This window comes from Panthera pardus, unplaced genomic scaffold, assembly GCF_024362965.1.
Source record: "Panthera pardus isolate Hobbes unplaced genomic scaffold, ASM2436296v1 HiC_scaffold_13, whole genome shotgun sequence".
NCBI lineage: Eukaryota > Metazoa > Chordata > Mammalia > Carnivora > Felidae > Panthera > Panthera pardus.
Window position 1 is genome coordinate 81,292,834 of NW_026526688.1, and position 20,858 is coordinate 81,313,691.

General features: G+C 42.7%; 1 protein-coding gene across 1 annotated transcript in view; it reads left to right on the forward strand.

Annotated features, from left to right (window-relative positions):
- ZNF827 (zinc finger protein 827) overlaps positions 1-20,858 on the forward strand; it is a 174,299-nt gene that overhangs the window by 95,851 nt on the left and 57,590 nt on the right. The window contains 1 exon segment of the mRNA XM_019420669.2: positions 16,443-16,546. Within this exon segment, the coding sequence (XP_019276214.1) occupies positions 16,443-16,546 (104 nt within the window).

Consider the following 20,858-nt stretch of genomic DNA (forward strand, 5'->3'; position numbering starts at 1 on the left):
GGGGAGGTTGTGGAGCAAGGACGTGGTTTTCACCGGATTCCAGCTTCAGTTCGATCCCACAGAGAATTCTGGAGCATGAATTGCACCACAGGGTAAAGCCTGCCTGTAGGCAAGGGGGCCGACTGTTTGGACCACCGCCCCCCGCCATACTATCCACTAGCTTCAGGTCACCTCCAGCCAGGGTTGAGTAGCCTCCTAGTTGCAGGGGCTCCAATGGCGAAGGCAGTTCTCTCACTCGCTGTTAGCAAGCAGCACCGCCAGCCGCTTGCCGGTGAGTGAGGTAATGCAGGAAAGGAGCTGTGGGCAGGACCCAACAGCACCCCCTGTGGTGGTTTTCTGCTGCATCTTTAGGATAACTAATATTTATACAACAGAAAGGTGTGCTGCGAAGCCATGTTATTTTATGCTTTTCAGGTGTTCTCTGGGAAGAGTAAAAGGAGGTTTGAACCAGTCCCAAATGAGTGAAATGCGTCTCATAGTCTAAATTTCCTTGGCTGGAGCTAGAGCATAATTATAGGATAGAAGAAAAAATTTTTTTAGCCATTTGGCAAAAATGAAGCAATCCTTAAATTCTTCTCTTGCTGGGAGATTATGAGTAAGAAGAAATCCAAATGAGATCTTTTGCCCAAAGCAAAGTAGGGGGCTTGCTGTGAGCCCCTGACATGGTATAGTGTTCAGAAACCAGTGTTACGGAATTCTTGGTTTATTCTTCTATAGAATCCTTGGTGTGTTTTTATTTTTCCTTTGAGTAGGAACTTGTTCAATTAGCCTCTCCTCAAATAGATCTCTTTCTTACCTTCTCACCTCATTACTTCAGGCGGAACAGAATCAAGTGGCTTTGTGCCAAGAAATCCTCTTTAACTTCAGTTAACTGATAACAGGGATGGGGGGAAAATGCCAACTACCTCTCTTCTTTTTTGATTCCTGTTTTAGAAGGAGCCCTTATTTTGCATGCACAAGGTCAGCTCATGGGGGTTTTGTTTTAAGGTATGATTTGCGATACTTTTCAAAAAAGATTGATATCAAGCCTCAAAATGTCCTTATCCCCAGATATTTAGGTAGTACTTGGTGGGATCTTCCATATTTTCCAGAAGAAGCTCACTGTCCAGAACGATGGCTCCTGATTGCAGTCAAGATCAGAATCTGCCATGTTTGAGGGTTGCTAGGTACATTGAAGATAGTTTAACTGAGATCAATTCTTCCAAATGCCAGGGGTGCCTGAGCCCCCTCCACTCAGTGAGATCTCCTCCTGCCCCTAAGGTCTGGATATCCAGGGGGCCGAGGGCAGATGTGCAGTACTGAAGAGAGAAGCTGATTCTCTCCCTGTCCTGTACAAATCCGTAACTCTGTGCGCAGTTGTTTGTCATTTTTGGTCTTGACTCTCATTCCAACTGCAGGAACTGAGAAAAAGTGCAGCAGCCTAGAAAGAAACATTGTAACTCAGCATTCCAACATGTGCTTACCAAGGTGCCGATTTCCGTGCCTGGGCACCAGGAGTGCATGAAGCTTGTGGATGCATGTGCAGCCCACTGTCCTCCATGGCGCTGACAGTTACACCTCCCTCCTCGTCAGATCCTTTCCATTGGCAATTCTGCTGTTTGTTAATACCTCTATTATAAGATGGGCAGATATGGAGAGAGAAAACGATGTTAGCATTCCTTGTTAGCAATTTTTTGAAACCAGGTTTAGGTGAAGCTAAAGGTTGAAACTAATAACTAGCAAGTTTCTGAATCATTGGCTTTCTACCTCATTTTTTTTAAAAAACTCTTTCAATGGAAAATGTCAAACATATACAAAAGTAGGGAATGTGCCCATCACTCAGTTTGAACAGTTATCATCTCATGACCTATGTTGACAGGGCCCCTCCTTTTGTTCTCCATCCCCCTAAATTATTTTCTTTTTTTTTTCTTTTTTTTTTTTTTAATGTTTATTTTTGAGACAGAGACAGAGACAGATCATGAACGGGGGAGGTTCAGAGAGAGAGGGAGACACAGAATCTGAAACAGGCTCCAGGCTCTGAGCTGTCAGCACAGAGCCCGACGCGGGGCTCGAACTCACAGACCGTGAGATCATGACGTGAGCTGAAGTCGGACGCTTAACCGACTGAGCCACCCAGGCGCCCCCCTAAATTATTTTCAAGCAAATCCCAGACATCATTTTAAGGACTTGTTTGAAAATGCCTTTTTTTTCATCCCAAGAATTGAGAGTCAGCTACTTAAATAATATCATCTTCCCCAAAGTAAAAAACAATCTACCAAAGTGCCATGTGGCCAGGCAAAGAAATCAATCTACTTAACAGCTGGAATGATTGGATCGTGTGGTCCCACTCACCAACGCCTTGGCCTTAACCTTTCCACCCTTGTTTGTGCCCTCCTAGGGGCCCCTTCACCGAATCAGTCCTTTAGTTGGAACTTCGCTGTAAATGCTAAAACAGCAGTTCTTTTTGCCTGTTTAACCTCAGAGTCCAGCAAATTCAATCTAAGGGTAAAGAAGGCTGTGTGTCTCCTTTGAGATAGTGTGTGGACTGAGTGTTCTTAATGCCATTCTACCTGATGAATGAGATGAGGAGACAGTCCAGCCAGACCCAGGAGAACAGAAGGACTGAACACTTAAGAGACTAATAAAATCCTGATTTTTCTATTTCCTTTCCTAGCACAAGCCTAGATTCCGCAGGGAATAGATAACCAGCTAATATGTATCATTTGTTGATGAAAATATATGAGGCATGATATCATAACCAGATCCCAAAGTTTAATGGAATAAAAAGAAGATCTACATCTTCTGACATGGACCATCACCCAGCCAGATGCTGGATAAGATCGAAATAGGAAAATGGAACCCTAGAGTAAGAATCAGATAGCTCCTGGCAGGTGAATTGGATATGCTCAATGTTGTGTAACATCAGGAACGTCAAACAATGGCTGCCAAGAACCCTCTCTTGGTTATTTGTTCTCCCTTTTACCCATTAATAATTCAGTGTCCTCGGGGATATAAGATTGCAGGCCTTAAGAAAAACTTCTCACACCTGGTTTGCTTTATTCCAAAAGCAAGGAAGCATTTGCCCGAATTGTCCTTTTCTTCTCTATAAGACAAAAAGCAGAAGTGGGAAAATCAGAGAAAGGTAGACTCATATCCTGCTGTGCCAACCAACATTTAATTTGCCCAATTTTCAGAACTTGAAATGTGGGCTATTTGTTATGATTTAGATAATGGCTCTTACAGTGCTTACTAAAAGACATATGCACTTGGAGGTATCCAATATAGAATTTTCCTGTGTGATGGTTTGAATACATGTCCTTAAATATTTATGATTCAGTAATAGAAATTGCACACATTTAGAAAAGCATGACGTGCTGCCTCAATTTATATAGTTTCTTCTTTTCATTTTTTGGAAGGCAAAAGAGAATAATGCTCTATTACCTTAAAAAGTAAAAGATTACTCACAAAGAAAACCAGATTAGACAAAAACGATTAAGAAAAAAAAAAAAAGAAAGAGAGCAAATGAAATTGGTGATTGTTGAGTAGCTCTCCACATAGTCTCATTACCCATTAAATTTTAGGACTTTAAAATTAAATGCATTGAGATTCCATTTCTAAAAAAAATGGAAATTGCTACTAATTTCATGGAGTCCCTTCAGTTAAGATATTCACTGCTTTTTTTGGTGAAGTCAAGGCTCTTGGTGGGCCATATGGTGCCACTGCAAATTTTAAGACACCCTTCCTGAAGATACTGCCATCTGCTGGAATATTGTCACAATAAATACATAAATCTCTGGTATCTGTGGAGGTGTGTGGTGCCTTTGTGCAGTGCACAACCTGCACCACTGTCTGCAGCTGCTCTGACACAACTGTTGATCTAAGTGTCTTTTCACTGGTAATACATCCTTTTCAACTTATGTTTGAGTTTTTATTTTTCAAAGAAATTAAAACTCATTCCTGAGAATAGTAGGATATATATGTAATCGCAATGGCCTGAAATTGTTGCTGACACTTGGACTTTTTCCTTATTTGACCAAACCTTTCTTAGTACTTTTATCTATTCCTACACTCCATTGTCCTGTAACCATCGTCTCTGCCATTTTTCTTTCCATCTGTGATGTCTATATTGAACTGTTATAGTTGAAACAGTACACTTCCAGAACCGTTTGGTATCGTGTTACTCTGAAGAGACAGGTTTAAATCTCCTTTTGAGGATCTAAAGAGGGCTGTGCCTTTTCCTCATTTCCCACGAGCTCTGCCATCTTTATTTCTCCTGCCTTGCAACAGTGTTCGTTGTTGTTTGTATAACTCGGAATAGCCAGGGATGAAGCATACATTTGTAACTCTCTGTAAGTAGACATCTAGCTTTCTCTCTTAGCCACCTTTGACAAATTAAGCAGGGGTGACATGACCAAAAGGTCTATGCGACTCAGGTGCTAGTTCAATCCCATTGTTCTTTTCTGGGATTTTCTCTTGAGTATGTCTCCACAGTTTTTACTAGAAATATATCACGTACGCAAGGGTTGACCTCTAGTTTGGGGGCGAGAAGCCCTCTTGGATGGTGCAACAGGCCAGGAAGCATCCATATCGCACTGGCGTTACCTACAGCATCCACAGCACAGAGTCTTGCATCACTGCAGGGAAGACTGCGTTCATCTAGTCTCCGCTCACCTCAGCAGAAAGCCCCTTGTCCTTGTTGATGCTCAGAGTCAGGTTCCTGTGGGAGATCCAGGTCCCTCGCAAGCTGACATTTTGCAGATCTGGATATGCAGGTTCATTTCCTTGGCCTGCGGTTGGCTCTGGCTCCCGGGGTCTGGCCTCCCCGCCACAGCGGCCCTCCACAAGGCCTGGCATTGTGCTTCTCGTCCTGAGAAGTTTCCTGGCTCCAGAGTGGATGAATGCTCACAGCACCAGCAGGAATTGTTCCTGAAAATGTGGTGTTAGGTTGTACAGATTGGCCTGCCTCTGAGACAACCCTAAATAGAAGGCATTTGTGCTTTTGCAAGAAGAAAATAAAAACATCGCCAATATCTACTTCTTTGTAAGATGCTCTGTTTTTCTTCTGTATTTTCAACAGCCTCTCTATTCCATAGCTTTTGGCCCTTCTCCAGCTGGAGTTGATGGATACTGGTGGAATCATAATTTACATACAGTTGTCCCCGCCTATGTCTTAAAACTGCCTTCAATCAGGGGTACCAGGGTGGCTTAGTCGGTTGAGCGTCCAACTTCAGCTCAGGTCATGATCTCACGGTTTGTGAGTTCGAGCTCCGTGTCAGGCTCTGTGCTGACATCTCAGAGCCTGGAGCCTGCTTCGGATTCTGTGTCTCCCTCTCTCTCTGCCCCTCCCCCGCTTGCACACTCTCTCTCTCAAAAGTAAATAAACATTAAAAAATGTTTTAAAAATAACTTATTTCTAGAGAATATTGGAGAGCATAAAGAAGAAAAAACCAATCTTTATAATCAATCCTGCTACTTAGAGACAGCCACTGCTAAGTTGGTCGTTCTTCTCCTGGCTGAAGTTTTCGTCCATTTATATACACATACTTTCCTATAAAAATTGGATCTTACTATATATACAGTTTTGCAGGTTTCTCTTTTCACCCAGCAGTATATTAAGAACTTCTTTCTGTGTCAGTAAACATAACTCAATATTATTCTTTTAATGTTTACGTAGTATTCAGTGTTTGCATGTGTCATAATTTATTTCATCAGCCCCCTGTTATTAGATATCAAGGGTTTGGTTTTGTTTTGTTTTCCCAAGTTGTTGCTAATATAAACAATCTGGGGATAAATTGACTCAAAAAAGCACTCAGTTTTCAGGCTTTTGCATGAATTGTCTAATTGACTTTCCAAAAAGTTGAATCTACAATTCTACCAGAAGCTAATGAGAGAGAGAGAGAGAGAGAGAGAGAATATTTTAAAGGTCTTCTGCTTTATCATTAATTTTTTTTAACAGTTGGGAGGTTAAAAATTATATTTTATAGTTAAAATCTTTGTATTGATTGATTCTTAATGATGTCAAGCATTTACTTCATGGAGAGGCATTTGTATTCGTTCTTTTGTATATTTTCTCTTATTGTCATTTATTATTCTGTTTGGTGGTTTGGGTTGGAATTTTTGTTTGGTTGTTATTGATTTTTTTATTATGAAAAATTTCAAAACAGAACAGAAGGATAATGAAATAAACCACCATATTCCTATCACCCACTGAAAAAACATTTGTCACACTTTACTTCACAACCCTTTTCTATACTTTAAGATCACATATACTTTAAAAAACCCTATACTTTAAAATCACATCCCAGACGTCATAACATTCAGTTGCAGACTCTTTAATATAGATCTCTGAAAAGATAAGGATATTTTCGACAATATCATTGTACACCATACAGAATTAACAACACATTTGATTGTTTTTTAATTGCTGAGAAAGTTCTATTTGATTGGTGCCAGCTGAGTATGCAGCCATGTCAGTGGGCCAGGAGGAGGAGGACATTTTAGCTTTCTTGTCAACTCTGAAAATTAAAGATGAAAATCTGGGGCTTATATGAGCAGTATAATGACCTTGGTTCTCATCTGTCCACAAGCCCCCTTTAGAAACCCACTGAGTCTGCAATGCAAGCCTCAGTTTGTAGACAAATGCCCTGGCTGATGCCTGCCGATGGGTAGCAATTAATTCACGCTTTATTCACTATAATCCTTTCTCAGAAAATGTGTGCACCCAAGGTGATCGATGACCGGGTTTCCAGGCCTGCCCACTGGGGTCATCAGTGGTCTTCTCTGTTGTGTCCCCTCCCAAGCTTGAATAGGGAACTTGCTGTTTCAGATGGTCAGAGTTGTCTTCAGGTCCAAGGCTTGCAATCATTTTTACTCTTGGGCACTCTTCTCCATCCCTATGTTCAAATTCTTTTATTAAAATAAATAAATAAACACATAAAATCATTCAAGAATAGGGCATCCTTATTTCTCTGGTGTTGCAAAGAGAAGGACAGTGTTCATGAACACCATTGAAGCTGTTTTCATTCATTATAGATGATTATCTTTTTAACTGACTGCTAGAATGTTCATAGGAAAATTGGCACTGACTGGTATACCTAAAATATCTGGGCCCGTTTCAGAAGAAACAGCTAATCTCTCATCCAAAGAGAAACTGAGGGCTGAAGCTGGAAGTTTGGGAGGACCACATACAGTCCAACATGACATATAGTGATTGCTATACCTTAGCAAAATGACCTTGCCAGCGTTTTTATAAAGTGCTAAAAATTCTTTTACAAGGATCTGTGGAACTGAGTATTTAACATATTTCAATGCAATCATTTATAAATGTTACAAAACACATAGATATGTAAGTATATAAAAATATTTTAAGTATCTATTATTCTGTTATAAACTGTTGACAAAGAAAGTAATCAAGGCCAGTAGTATTTGAGATAAAAAGAAACACTTCCTACAAATTCACACGTTAATCATGAAAATTAAGTTGGAAATGAAATAATGTTACTTGACCTTTTATAAAAAATGAGATATCTGGGGCACCTGGGTGGCTCAGTTGGTTAAGCGGCCTGCTTCGGCTCAGGTCACGATCTCGCGGTCCGTGAGTTCGAGCCCCGCGTCGGGCTCTGTGCTGATGGCTCAGAGCCTGGAGCCCGTTTCAGATTCTGTGTCTCCCTCTCTCTCTGCCCCTCCCCCGTTCATGCTCTGTCTCTCTCTGTCTCAAAAATAAATAAACGTTAAAAAAAAATTTTAAAAAAATGAGATATAAAAAATAAAGCATGGTGATGTTCTGTTGTTCGGTCGTGAGCATATTTTCATGCAAGCAACTCCAGCTTCTCAGAAAGTTTCTCGTGACCTTAAGGTACTTGGGGAAATGTTGAGAAGATTTAGTTATAACCAACCCAAATAGTTCCCCTATTCCTTATCTTCGAATAAGCCCATCTTTTGTATTTGATGTGTTGGAAAAGCTTAACAAAAACAGCCCTCTTTGCTCTTTGGCAAGGACTGTATTCTGTCAGTCCTTTGGCAAGTCCTGGACTTGCTCAGCCCTGTCCAGGTTTTGTTGCAAGAAAACATTTCCGACTTGTCGTCCTTTCCTTTAGTGTCATTATGTCTGCGTGGAGACTCCATGCGGACGTTACCTGTATCCATTTCAATCTGTCACGTGTCTCATATGCCACATGGTCAGAGAGTCCTTGAACTACAGCAAGGTTTATTCTCGGAATCACTGTTCTGTTGCCTACTTTTTCTTAAGGCATGGAAGATTTTCTCAACCATTGCTTCCTGTTCACTTCAAGATGTTAATACAGCGTGTCACCCTGAGGGTGTGTCCCAAGGTCTAAGTGATTCAGAGGTCAGAGTTTTAAAAATATCAGTACAATGGTTTTAGGTAAATATATGGAATTTCAGCCCTTTAAAAAAAACATGCTATATTAGAACAGAAAACTAGGATTTTACGGACTTGAATTAATAACGGGGGCTGAGCAGAGATTGAGGCAAGCCCCGCACACAGGGCCTTCTGATGAGATGGCCGAGGGGCTGGGGTCTGCTGGGGAGCAGGTAGCAGCCACAGAGAGAAAACGTTGACCACCACAGAACTTTTCCATTCCTTTTGCAATATATTATAACTTTTCAGAAATATCTGAGTCAGATCATCTATTCTTAAGATTTCCTTAAAATAAAACAAAACAAAACAAAACAAAAATTAACCCGGAATCTTTAGGACATATTTTATGCAGCTCTTGGAAAAATTCCTGAAGCCCTGTTATGCACTATGATACATAGCTGAATAGATAATCAAGTGCTTTTACTTGAAAATACACCATCTTTTTTTTTTTTAATTTTTTATTCATTAAAGAAAAATTTGCAAATGTGCAAAGGAAGTCAGAATGTCACTTCAGGATGATTTGTCTGAAACTCTTACCTTCATAGAATTTCCTTCTACCCTGAAGTATACAGATCTTTACTGGTTCTGAGTAAAAACTCATTACAGATCAAAGTCTCTCTTCCTTGTTTAATCTTTCTTTTCTGTTTGCCATTCCCAAGTTCAGTCCTAAGAGTTATTATTGTCCTTGAGAAGGAAAAAAAAAATTTCTTCTCTGTTGCTCCTTTAAAATAATTGTGTCATTATTTATTATTTTTTTAATTTTTATTTTTTTAATATAATTTATTGTCAGGTTAGCTAATGTATAGTGTATATACAGTGTGCTCTTGGCTTCAGAGTAGATTCCCATGATTAATCACTTACATACAACACCCAGTGCTCATCCCAACAGGTGCCCTCCTCAATGCCCATCACCCATTTTCCCCTCTCCCCCACATCCCTCCCATCAATCCTCACTTTGTTCCCTGTATTTAAGAGGCTTTTATGGTTTGCCTCCCTCTCTGAAACTATTTTTTCCCCTTCCCTTCCCCCATGGTCTTCTGTTAAGTTCCTCAAGTTCCACATATGAATGAAAACATATGGTATCTGTCTTTCTCTGACTGACTTACTTCACTCAGCATAATACCCTCCAGTTCCATCCATGTTGGTGCAAATGGCAGGATTTCATTCTTTCTCATTGCCAAGTAGTATTCCATTGTATATATAAATCACATCTTCTTTATCCATTCATTCATCCATTGATAGACATTTGGGCTCTTTCCATAATTTGACTATTATTGAAAGTGCTGCTATAAACATTGGGGTACAAGTGCCCCTATGCATCAGCACTCCTGTATCCCTTGGGTAAATTCCTAACAGTGCTATTGCTGGGTCGTAGGATAGGTCTATTTTTAATTTTTTGAGGAACCTCCACACTGTTTTCCAGAGCAGCTGCACCAGTTTGCATTCCCACCAATTGTGTCATTATTTAAAAGTACTTCTTCCAACATTCTCTTCTATGCTGTGTCCACCTTCTTTTTCTCTTCCTCTTTGCTTTATTCTGCTGTTGTCATCAACACAAGAATTCCTGTAACGTTTTGGTTTCAATGCTGGTGCCCAGGGAGGGGTGGTTTGTAAGTAGACCGGCCTTCTGTTCTGCATGAGGCACAGCTCCCTGCTGGCACACTCAGATGTTAAAGGTGGAAATGTTTGTGCCACAATCCGCACTTAGCAAAATGTATCACTATTTATGGCCATAATCTTTTATGAACTGTTTTATTATTTATTGTAAATCTTTCCTTCCTCAGCCCCGCGCTGTTGACCCTACAGGCCATGCCGTCTGATGCCTGGATTTGTCCAGTCACGGTGACAGCAGTGCCCCTTCATAATTTAGACCTTAGATTTTCTACCAGAGAAAAGTAAAAAGACACATTAGATGTTCATTTCACTTTTACCCACAAGAGAAACTTGAATAGGTAAACGTTTTGTTTTTTCTAACTAGCAAAAGGCAAGAAAAGTAATGGGGAGTTTACACCAACAGCTTCCAGATGCTGCTTCTGAACATTTATCTGCAATAACGAAGGCTTCCAGGTAGCCTTTTCCAGGGGCAGAGGGGATATGCTGTGGCAGGTGGGGATTTCATTATATGAGGACAGGTGATGATCTTCTCTCCTATTAGCTGTTAGTTTCAGCCTCCTCCATTACCAGCTTTTCACCAAAAATATTAACCAGAAATAAATCACTTTGTTGACAGTGTTTCCCTTTTTCCACCTCTTTAGCTCACTTTCTGATGGAGAGGCTTTTTCATAGTGAAATGACTAAAATTCGGGCAGCTGGGGAGTCAGGAAGTGAGAGCCATGCAGCAGTCACAAGCCAGCTGCTTTTCTGGAAGAACTGGGAACCGACTAAGTGACTAGTTGAAGGATGGTACGAATGTGCTCAAGTCGAGCACATCGGCAAGTCCGTATTTCATTTGCTGCTCTCCTCCCTGAGGAGATGCAGACCCAGCTCATCCTGTGTCAGGCACGTCCTGGCACTCCCCTGTCCACCACCTTCTCCCACCAGTGGCCATCACTGGCGTGAACGCAGGGCCGGCCCTGTCCACCGCAGAGCTGGGCCTCTGCCTAGAGTGGATGTGCTTCTGCACTTTGCAAATGCATGAGGCACGGGAGAAGAAAAGGAGCTTAAGGAATACCATCTCGACATTCTGAAAAGGACATTGCTTGGTGCGAAGGTGCAGGTGCAGTGTCTTCTGTCCTCAGATCATGGGCAGAGTTGAAGATGGCTAATGTCATTGGAGATGTAACCCCGTTAATCAAGCACATGCTATGTAAGGCATCCTGCAAGTTTGGTTTTTCCTGCTCCTCTTCCTGAAACATAGCTGCCAATCTAGGTGGCTGGAAGATTAATATACAAATGTCTGTGTAACCATAGTGCCACCATGAGCTTCAGATCTGTGCTGAAATAGAGGCTTGTGAACACCTGATGGCCTCGTTACTCTTCCCTCTTCACTTAGGCTTAATCACAGAGATGAGCTTGCCCTCAAAACCAGTGGGTGCAGATGGGGGGGGGGGGGGGAATAATTAGGATTGCAAATTGACAGGCCTCTGGGTTGCAGAAGTTTTAGGAAATTGGGGCATATCTTAACTTCTAGAGGGAGGGAAAGACTAAATCATTTTCACGTGCTGTGTTTCTCAGGTGAAAAAGTCTTTCTTCAGTTACCTGGGATCCTGCATACTGAAATGGCTGCTCCCATCCCCCCTTCAGCCCTCCTTCCTGTATCCCTTCCTTTTGCTCTGTTCGTTCCAAGGAGGATCTGCGGTTCTGTACCGCCCCTGAGCTGCCTGGATGTTAAGGGATCACAGGAGGGAGGCAGTGTAGCTTAGTGGGTAAGAGTGCAGACTGGGATGCCAGCCTGCCTGTATTCAAATCTGAGCTCAGCTCACGGGCATGGACAATCACTTCCTTTCTCTGTGCCCCAGTCTCTGCATTCCTTATGGATAATAATAATAGTAGCCACCCAGTACGGCCCTTGTGAGGACTAACCTGAAGTTAATATACACAAAGTACTTTAGAACAGTGAGTAGCGATATATGCATCAGTTGCTACTTTTTTTGAGCATGTACTGTGTACTAAGAACATTAACATGAAATACCTTACTTAACCTTGCAGCACCCTTACAAAGAAGGTATTTTGAAACTTTTTTCCAGTGATGAAACAGAGGCTAGAGAGTCTGTTGACCGGAAGTCACTTAACTATTAAATGGCCAGTACGGAATGCAGACTCAGATTGTTGCAAACGGTGTGCTAAACCACCGCGCTCCCCGCCTCCGGGGGACGCCTCCCAATGCAGAGCACTGCAGCTGCACGTTTGGCCTGAGACTGATGCCCTGTTAATCTAATATCGTCTCTTTCTAGAGAAGACCTCACATTAGGCTCATGCTGCCTTGGCTTGTGAAGGGTCCTTCATTGATTCCTTGCCCCGTAACATTGCTTGTCCTTTGTTGCCTTTTTAGTATGCAGCATGACTCCTTCTCCCTGAGAAGAAACCTCTTCTGTGCTGTGCAGGATAAAGCTGCATCCAGGGTAGAAAATTATTTGGAATGTTGTTTCCCTCGGTGATTGTCTCCCTTTCAACTCAATTTCTTCTGAGTGGCTTGGTGATAACTGGGCTTCACTCCTCACGTCGGTGGAGATCTGCGATGCAGAGGTAGCCCATTTCCAGTATTTAGCAAAATCTAGGAGCCTGTTCCTGGCACATACCGTGGCAGCCTCGTCCTGGTTCACCTGGAAACCTGAGGGTTGGTTTTAAATGTACCTTGGGGTGCCTGGGTGGCTCAGTAGGTTAAGCATCCGACTCTTAGTTTTTTAGTGTGGGGTCATGATCTCGTGGTTCATGAGTTTGAGCCCCACATCGAACTTGGGATTCTCTCTCTCTCCCCGTCTCTCTGCCCATCCCGTGCTCGTGTGCACACCTCTCTCTCTCTCTCTAAATAAATAAATAAACTTAAAAAAATAAATGTACCTGTAGTCTTTACCTGCCCTATCTCTTAAACCATTATTCGGTCTGCATGTGTCACTGCTGGTTTGCTGCATTGGCCACCGGTGTCACGATGTCTCATGTGGACCGCTACTCTGGCCACCTGTCTTGTCTTCTGCAGGCCCCACTGCTTTGTTAAAACACAGCAGGACTTCCCACTGCTGTTGGGACAAAGTCAGGATCCCTACATGCAGTGTGCCTTCCTTCCCCAGGCTTTAGCCTCATGTCCCTCCTCGATGCGCCTTCCAGCAGCTCTGTAGATGGGCTGTGTTCTCTGTGCAGGGGACACTTTCCCCATTTTCCCACAACCCTACCCTCCCTTCAGGTCTCGACTCAGTTAGCCAGGCTAGCCCCCACACCCTCCCCCCCGCCCCGTAACACTGTACCCTCCCTTCCACAGCGTTAGACTCCGTTACAGTTCCCTTTCATGTACCCACACAGGTCTTTGCACTCCCTGAGATTTGGAGTCATGGCTGGTTTTGCTGACCATTATGTTCCCAAGGCCTGGCACGTTGTAGGCACTCACTAGACAGCTGCTGGCAGATCGAGGGAATGGGGGAAGTACCCACCATGTCTCTGTGGCAAGAAGGGTGACATTTTGAGATACCCATTAGGGAGCCCTTTTTGAGATTCTTGATGTCCTCAGAGGGAACTCTCCACATTTCAGACCAAACAGTTTGTGGGTTTCTCCGAACTCTAAGATTTTAAGGGAATTGCTACCTCCAGAGTCACAATAATATGCAGACCCACTGCCTGACCTTTAACCCTGTGCCTGGGGACCAGCTCCTGGTGTCTCTCCTGTGAACTGTCCGCTCAGACACAAGAATAGCACTGGCACCTTTGTATGGAAGCTCCAGCACTACCCAGGTGGGAGTGGAGAAATCTTAATACTCTGGGTTTGACCAACAATCCTCCAAGGTGTCTCTGTCCTTAAAAGCCCTTTGATTGTTAACCACGTCCTTCACCGAAGAGTTGGAAATTAACCTAGTCACCCAGAAGTCAAAAAGACTCTTCAAAATCAGAGTGGCTTTTTCTTTGTTTATTTTATACAAGAAAACTCTACGCTTTCTGTCAACTTGTAGGTTGGCTCATTTATGCTCCTATTTGAGTTAGGCAAAGATGCAAATAAAAAATAACTCACATTTATTGAGCACTTAGTGTTTACCAGGCACTACAGAAGCATATTCTCCAGACCATCTTATTCAGTCCTGACAGCTCCTCTGTGAGGTGTGGATGCTGTGATCACCCCACTTTATAGACAAGAAACGGAGGCTCGGAGAAGCTCGATAATACGTGTAAGGTCACACAGCCGAAGTGGTGAGGCTGGGATTTGAACTCAGAGCTGCCTACCTTTGAGCACGTGCTATTGGCCACCTTACTGCATCGCCTTATCCTTTCAAGTATTCTGTATCACTTGCAGGTTATGAGCTGTTTGGCATAAAACGTTTCCCCATTTCCCATCACCTACTAGCCTGTAGCAGGTTCACTCTTTAAGCCCCTTTAAATTGTTTTATGTTTAAGATATAACTAAAAAGCCTGCCATACAAAGTTGCATTAAATCTGGCCTGACAGTCATATCAAATATTGTGAACTAATATATGTTTTACTTCTTGTACTTACAAGAAGTATGTCTTCTGTCTTTATCTTAATATTTCCTTTTACTGTTTAATGACAGTAACCATAGCCTTGAGGCATGTTTAGAAAAGCAACACTAGTCGTGGCAGTACTAGTCTCCTGTGCCCTCACATCTTTTCCTTCCCCTAATTTGCAGGGGTGTTTTTAAATTTTTTTTTAATGTTTATTATTTTCGAGAGGGAGGTGGAGACAGAGCACGAGCTGGGGAGAGGCAGAAGTAAGGAGACAGAATTCGAAGTGTACTCCAGGCTTTGAGCTGTCAGCACAGAGCCCAATGTGGGGCTTGAACCCGTAAACTGTGACACCATGGCCTGAGCCGAAGTCGGAGGAGGCCGATTGAGCCTCCCAGGCTTCCCCCTGGTTTGCAGTTTCGAAGGGGACCTGATCCCTGCAGGCTGACTCTCCTTGGCTTGTGGGAAGGTTCCACCAATCCGACGCCCTGGTGGGAGAAGGGGGAGGGGCTTAGGGAAGACCACTCCCTTTCCGTCTCCTGCGGGAGCTGCATCTCCTCCAAGGTGCAGACCCTACCAGGTGGCCCCCGACCTTGGGCTCCATCTACCTCCTTCTTTTGTTCCTCCAGCCTCAGGGAGGCGCCAGTCTGTGTCGGGCTGCATTTCTGTCCCTATGGACCTTCACCACCTGTGTACCCACTTTCTCCATTAAATTTCCTCTGTTGTAGAGAAAGATACCATATGTTTTCACTCTTATGTGGATCCTGAGAAACTTAACAGAAACCCATGGGGGAGGGGAAGGAAAAAAAAAAAAAAAGAGGTTAGAGTGGGAGAGAGCCAAAGCATAAGAGACTCTTAAAAACTGAAAACAAACTGAGGGTTGATGGGGGGGTGGGAGGGAGGGGAGGGTGGGTGATGGGTATTGAGGGGGGCATCTTTTGGGATGAGCACTGGGTGTTGTATGGAAACCAGTTTGACAATAAATTTCATATAGTGAAAAAAAAAAACAAATAAAAAAAAATAAATAAATTTCCTCTGTTGTAAATAAATTGGGCTGTCGTTCTCCAGGTTGGACTGTACTGATAACTGCAGTATTCACACATGTGATCACATTACTTATTTTCAGTTTACTTTAGAGGAATGGACGGTGGATGCTACAATTGGATTAGAAAACTCTGGTTAAAAGCAACCAAATCCTTTGTGTTCGCTGCAGAGCAAAACCCTGGCTGGATGTCTGACATCCCTGCTTCTAGTTCTAGCTGAGCCACTCGGGGAACTGAGAACCAGTCAAGTCAGGGCCTCAGTTTCATGGGAAATAATGGGTCCCCAGGGTCCTTTCAGGAGTCCCGTTAGCTGGCTTAACTCCTTCCAAAACAAGATGGTTCTAGGATGCAGTCTCAGTTTCCGTGGGGACTGGTGAATTATCTCTTAAAGTGCACTGGCCCCTGACTCTGGCCTGCCTGCTGTCCTTCTGATGCGTGCTATTGGTCCTAAGCACCCAGGTGACAGAATGTGCATGAACCAGGGCAAATCTCTTGCTCCTCTGGGAAGAACCTCAAATAGGCCTTTGTGATTCTGATCCTGATCTGGGCAGTTGGTCTTCATCTGGGCACAACATATAGTGAACATATAGTACAAGAGTAAAATTTACTGCTCAGCTGTCCTGACTGTGCTTAACAATGTTTCAAAGATGGTGATATTTCATATATTCACCTTAAATATAAAACCAACAGACAGAATATACAGACAGCACTTGTCTGATGTAATATATTTTCTCCTCCATTTTAAGCACAATCTTCTTAGATTGTCTAAACACCATTTTTTTTTAAAAAGGTACCTTATCCTGCATTTGTGTGTGTGTGTGTGTGTGTGTGTGTGTGTGTCTGTGTGTCTGTGTGTCTGTGTGTCTTTGGGGCCGGATGCTCTGGGTAATGTAAGTAACTTTGATTTCCTAAACTTTGCTCTGCTTTCCCCCACCCCAGCCCTTTCTTTTCAGAAGATACATTTAGACAATCACCATTCACCTCTAATTCGAAAGACCTGCTGCCCAGTGACTCTGTGCTTCACGGAAGAATATCAGCGCCAGGTATGGAAACATTATTGACTTTGCTTCTACTGTTGGTTGCTTAAAATTACTTTTCTGATATGTGTAAATTCTCAGATACTCTCAGCTTATGTGCTGAAGTTATTCGTCTGAAGCTAGTTTTTCTTTTTTAAAGGAGAAACTCAATTTAAACAGCCACAAAGGTTTATTAAAATCAAGGGTCGGCAGTAATCGAGTGCTTCATTTTTGCTTTAGGAGCTCGTTGTTCTTTACCTGCTGATGTTTCGTTCATACAGCAAATTTCTTTTTCTTTGAAAGAGCTAAGTATAACCTGAAAGTAATTTGCTTTACACACTGTTAGTATTTCGGGCAGACTGCCAGGAGGGCAGTGGCAAGAACTAATCACCAGCAGGGAAGGTCATGACTCTAGTGGGGTGTGGGTGGCCACAAAGACCACTCTGGTTTCCATGGAGGCAGCACAGCTCATTAAGACAATCTCGCCACCCGGACTCCGCCTCTCTTCTTAATCAGAGTATCTGCATATATCCATCTAATGTTCCTTTTTGCAATCTCAGCATCAATACATAATTTATTATCTACTCTCCTTTCCAGAGTAGAAGGCAAGATGTGTTTTCTGTCCCCTTCCCAATTGCATGGCCATCCCTCAGGGCTTGTCTGTGTGTTCTCAGAGTTATTATGAGATGAGAACACTTGAGAACCACTGCACGGTAGCCCATAGTCCTCACCCTCCCACCTCCCACCCCAACCCCAGTGCAGCAGCCTGAAAGCTTCCTGCTGTTGTTACTTTAGTTCCAGCAACTGAGAAAATTTCAGAAGCTCTCCACGGCCTCTGCACCCATTCATTTGTCCAGGAGAGCATGGGAGACCAAGGCCACGAGTGTTCAGGAAGGGCTTACAGCAGGGTCATTGGCCAGGAACCCCTGCAACGATAAAGCCCAAAGTGTCTCCCACTCGCCCAAGGAGCCAGGTGTCACAGATGGCTGGAAGTCTGAGTGTTTTGCAATTCAGAAAGAGCCAAGAAGCATCTCAGGAAATACTGGCTTGGGGTAGCACACACAGGTCACTGGAAGTGGTTTGTGACAAACACTGGGGGGGGGGAAACGCAACTCTTTGTCACTCTTTAGTCTTGTCATGGCAGATCCGTTTCTTCTCATCTCCAAAGAGTCCAGGTACTTACATACTTTTTAGGTTTGCAGGGCTTTTCAAACGCCATAGATAACGCGCTACCCCCAAAACACATTACATTATACCTGGTTCTAGAGGTGGAGAGAAATTTTGCTTAGTTGATGTCTTCATTCTCAAACAGGAGCTATTTGAACTACTGTTTGCTTCCCACAGTGTCGTTTTGTATAGCCATCTCCCTAGTCCCCAAATTATCACCCTGCTGTTAAGTTGATGGATTGTGACTTTCTAATGTCAAAATAACTGCCTAGGAACTGCCTGTCAGAGTGCTGTGACCCATACAGCCAGCATCCCGTGATGTATATCCAAACCCTGCATTGCTGCCCTAATAATGTTTGGCTTGGCTATATTTTAAGAAGGTTTTATTGGTCAAGTTACAACTCGACCTCAAAGAGTGATATCAGTGTATGTTTCACTGTGTATAGAAGAGGTTTGTGTGGTTTGCTGGATAGACCTATTACAAATTAGATAAACTCACTTAAAAAGTTAACTTTTATTTTGGGTGGGAAGTCAGCATAACTGGGATTTTTGAAATGTAAATCTACCATTCTGAGGGAGAATCAGTCTATACTTCCAAGAGCCTTTATTTAGGCAGGGGACAAACAAAATGAGTATACATTTTGCTAAAACAGACAACTAATAAGGAACTTTAAAAAAAAAAAATAAGCTAGTTGAAAATGCTTTAGAAATGGAGTCAAATTAGAAAAATTAAAAATGACAAGGACAACCTTGTAATCACAAAGTTCCCATAACCTGAAGACATGTTTTGTGAGGACAGCCTCAATAATTTGGGCTAACTGTGGAGAAGACCGATCTGAATTAACAAAAGATTTCAGGACGGAGACTTTTCAAGAAAACGTTTCTTTCAAGTCTGGATAGTGATAAATGGCCATCGTATTCTGACTACAGCTCCTCAGTCCCTTTCCCACAATTCTGAAATCCAAAAAGCTCCACCAACTGCAATTTTTTTAATAAGTTACTTAGTGTCAAAACCTAATGGGAGGCGATTTATAGCCCTCATGTACTACCAAGGGTGAAATTCATACATTTTGCTACAGAAATATCAACGTGCTTGACTATGAAGGCCCACTGGAGTGTTATGTAAAATATGTCTCAGGCATCATATTATCATTCTAAAATAAGAGAAAGTATGAGTCCCAAACACGTCAGAGCCCAGGGGTCTCAGCTAGATAGTGTGGACCTACAATTATTCTAGTACTCTGCTAAATGCAGTACTGGAAGCAAAGACATTAAAGCGACAGTTGAGGACCTTGAGGTTCACGGGTATAAGAGTCATGGATTCCTACAGAAAATTTCAGAAGACCGAGTGGGCAGCAGATTGCTGAATCATTGGAGATGTGGCAAGAAAGAGGAGTCCAATGGGGGATGTTCTAATGCTAAGGCAACATTATTGATGAGGACCTGGGTTTAAAGAGAAAAGGAAGTGGTTGGTGAGAGAGGCAGACAAAGGGTCAGTTCATGGGTTTGGGAGACTGGTTAGCTTTGCTATGAGCAAGTTGAATTGGGAGGAATAGTGTCTGTGCAGAAATGGGGAAGCCAGGAAGGAGACAGGTGGCTTTAGTGACTAGGCAAAAAATAATTTGTTGTTACTGTATAAATAAAGGCCTCAGAGTTCTTAGAAATCTTCTCTTCAGTAGTTTAAACATTACCATTACAATGTTATTTCTATTCTTTAGTTACTTAGCAAACTTCTTCTTTCCAGAGATAATGCAAAGATAAATATCAGCCCAAAGAATTGTCTCCGATTCCCAATTAGTAGAGACCATAATTAATGAGGTTTAACATGTCTGGTTTCAATCTTCAGCAAATGCTGAAGACCCATAGCTTTCTTCTCATCCCCAAAGAGTTCAGGTACCTACATGCTTTTTAGGTTTGTGGGGCTTTTCAAACACCATAGATAATGTGCTTATATATTTATATACCTTCTATCAACGGGATGAGATTATCTTCTAAACACTTCTGGAGTAAGCCCGTGGGGCAGGGGAGGCGTGCCACGCGAGAGCACCCTTTAGGATGCCACAGCTCCACACCAAGGGGACCCACCCAGCGTGTTGTGATTGTGTTGCAGGCCTGTGGAGAGTGAAGCAAGCAGCATGGGGGATAGCAAAGTGGGGAGAGGTGGGTAGGGCTGTGGACTGCGAAGACATCGAGAATAGCACACTTAACTAGGCATTTGCCTTCGGCAGATGGTGTCTGAGACACACAGCTGCCGCCATCCCAGAGAAACAGAATAAACACAGAGCTTCAGGGTGTCCTGGCCTTCGTCGTTGCCACTATTTCTAGACTGACTTTCCTGAGAACCAAAGAATGTTCATGAGCCAAGACCTAACATTTTCACTTGCTGTGAATGTCTGAGACAGAGGGAACACCAGGAATCCTTAATAAAATGACGAGTTAAAAGCTCCTGTCACCTTCAGCTGGAGGGACATGGGGACAAAATATCCTTAAAGCCATGAATAGATGCCTGAGTGCACCCTGGGTGGTGGTGTTGCTGATGGTGATTTTACAAAAGGAAGAAAAGAACTTTCCTATAATGGGGGAGATAGAAATTACAGACCATGTATGATTTAATGTACTTTGTCTAATTTGTCGTCGTCTCACTTTGTAGAAGATTTACACTAATAGAAAAAAGAGTGTGAGATCGGGTGTTTTTCAGGGCACCAAGGGCTGGTCTGTATAAGGAGTGGATGCATTAGTACCATTGTACCTGCAGCTGTTTACAATTCCCCATCGTCTTTCCATAAGCAAAGACCATCAAGAGAAGAATTTATATCTCAGCACTACTTTTAAACAATATGGAGCTTCAATTCTTGTGTTATTATGATTTTGAAGGCGCAGTATGTTTGCTCTGTATTAAGCCAAAAAACAAAAACACAACCAGAGCGGGTGTGAAGGGAAATGTGGGTCTCTGTGGAATTCTTTCAAAGTGTTTGGAGTCACTGATGCTTCTGTTTGATATTTCAGACCGAGCTTAGAGTTAGACAATGCAAAACGTATCAACAATTACATTTGTAAACCCCTGCCCCGATCATTTGCCAGAACCCCTTAAAAAGAAAACAACACTTTTTGTCGTTGTTGTTTACAGCACATAAACAGGATGTACAGAACACGGGGAGAGTTTGGGTCCTTC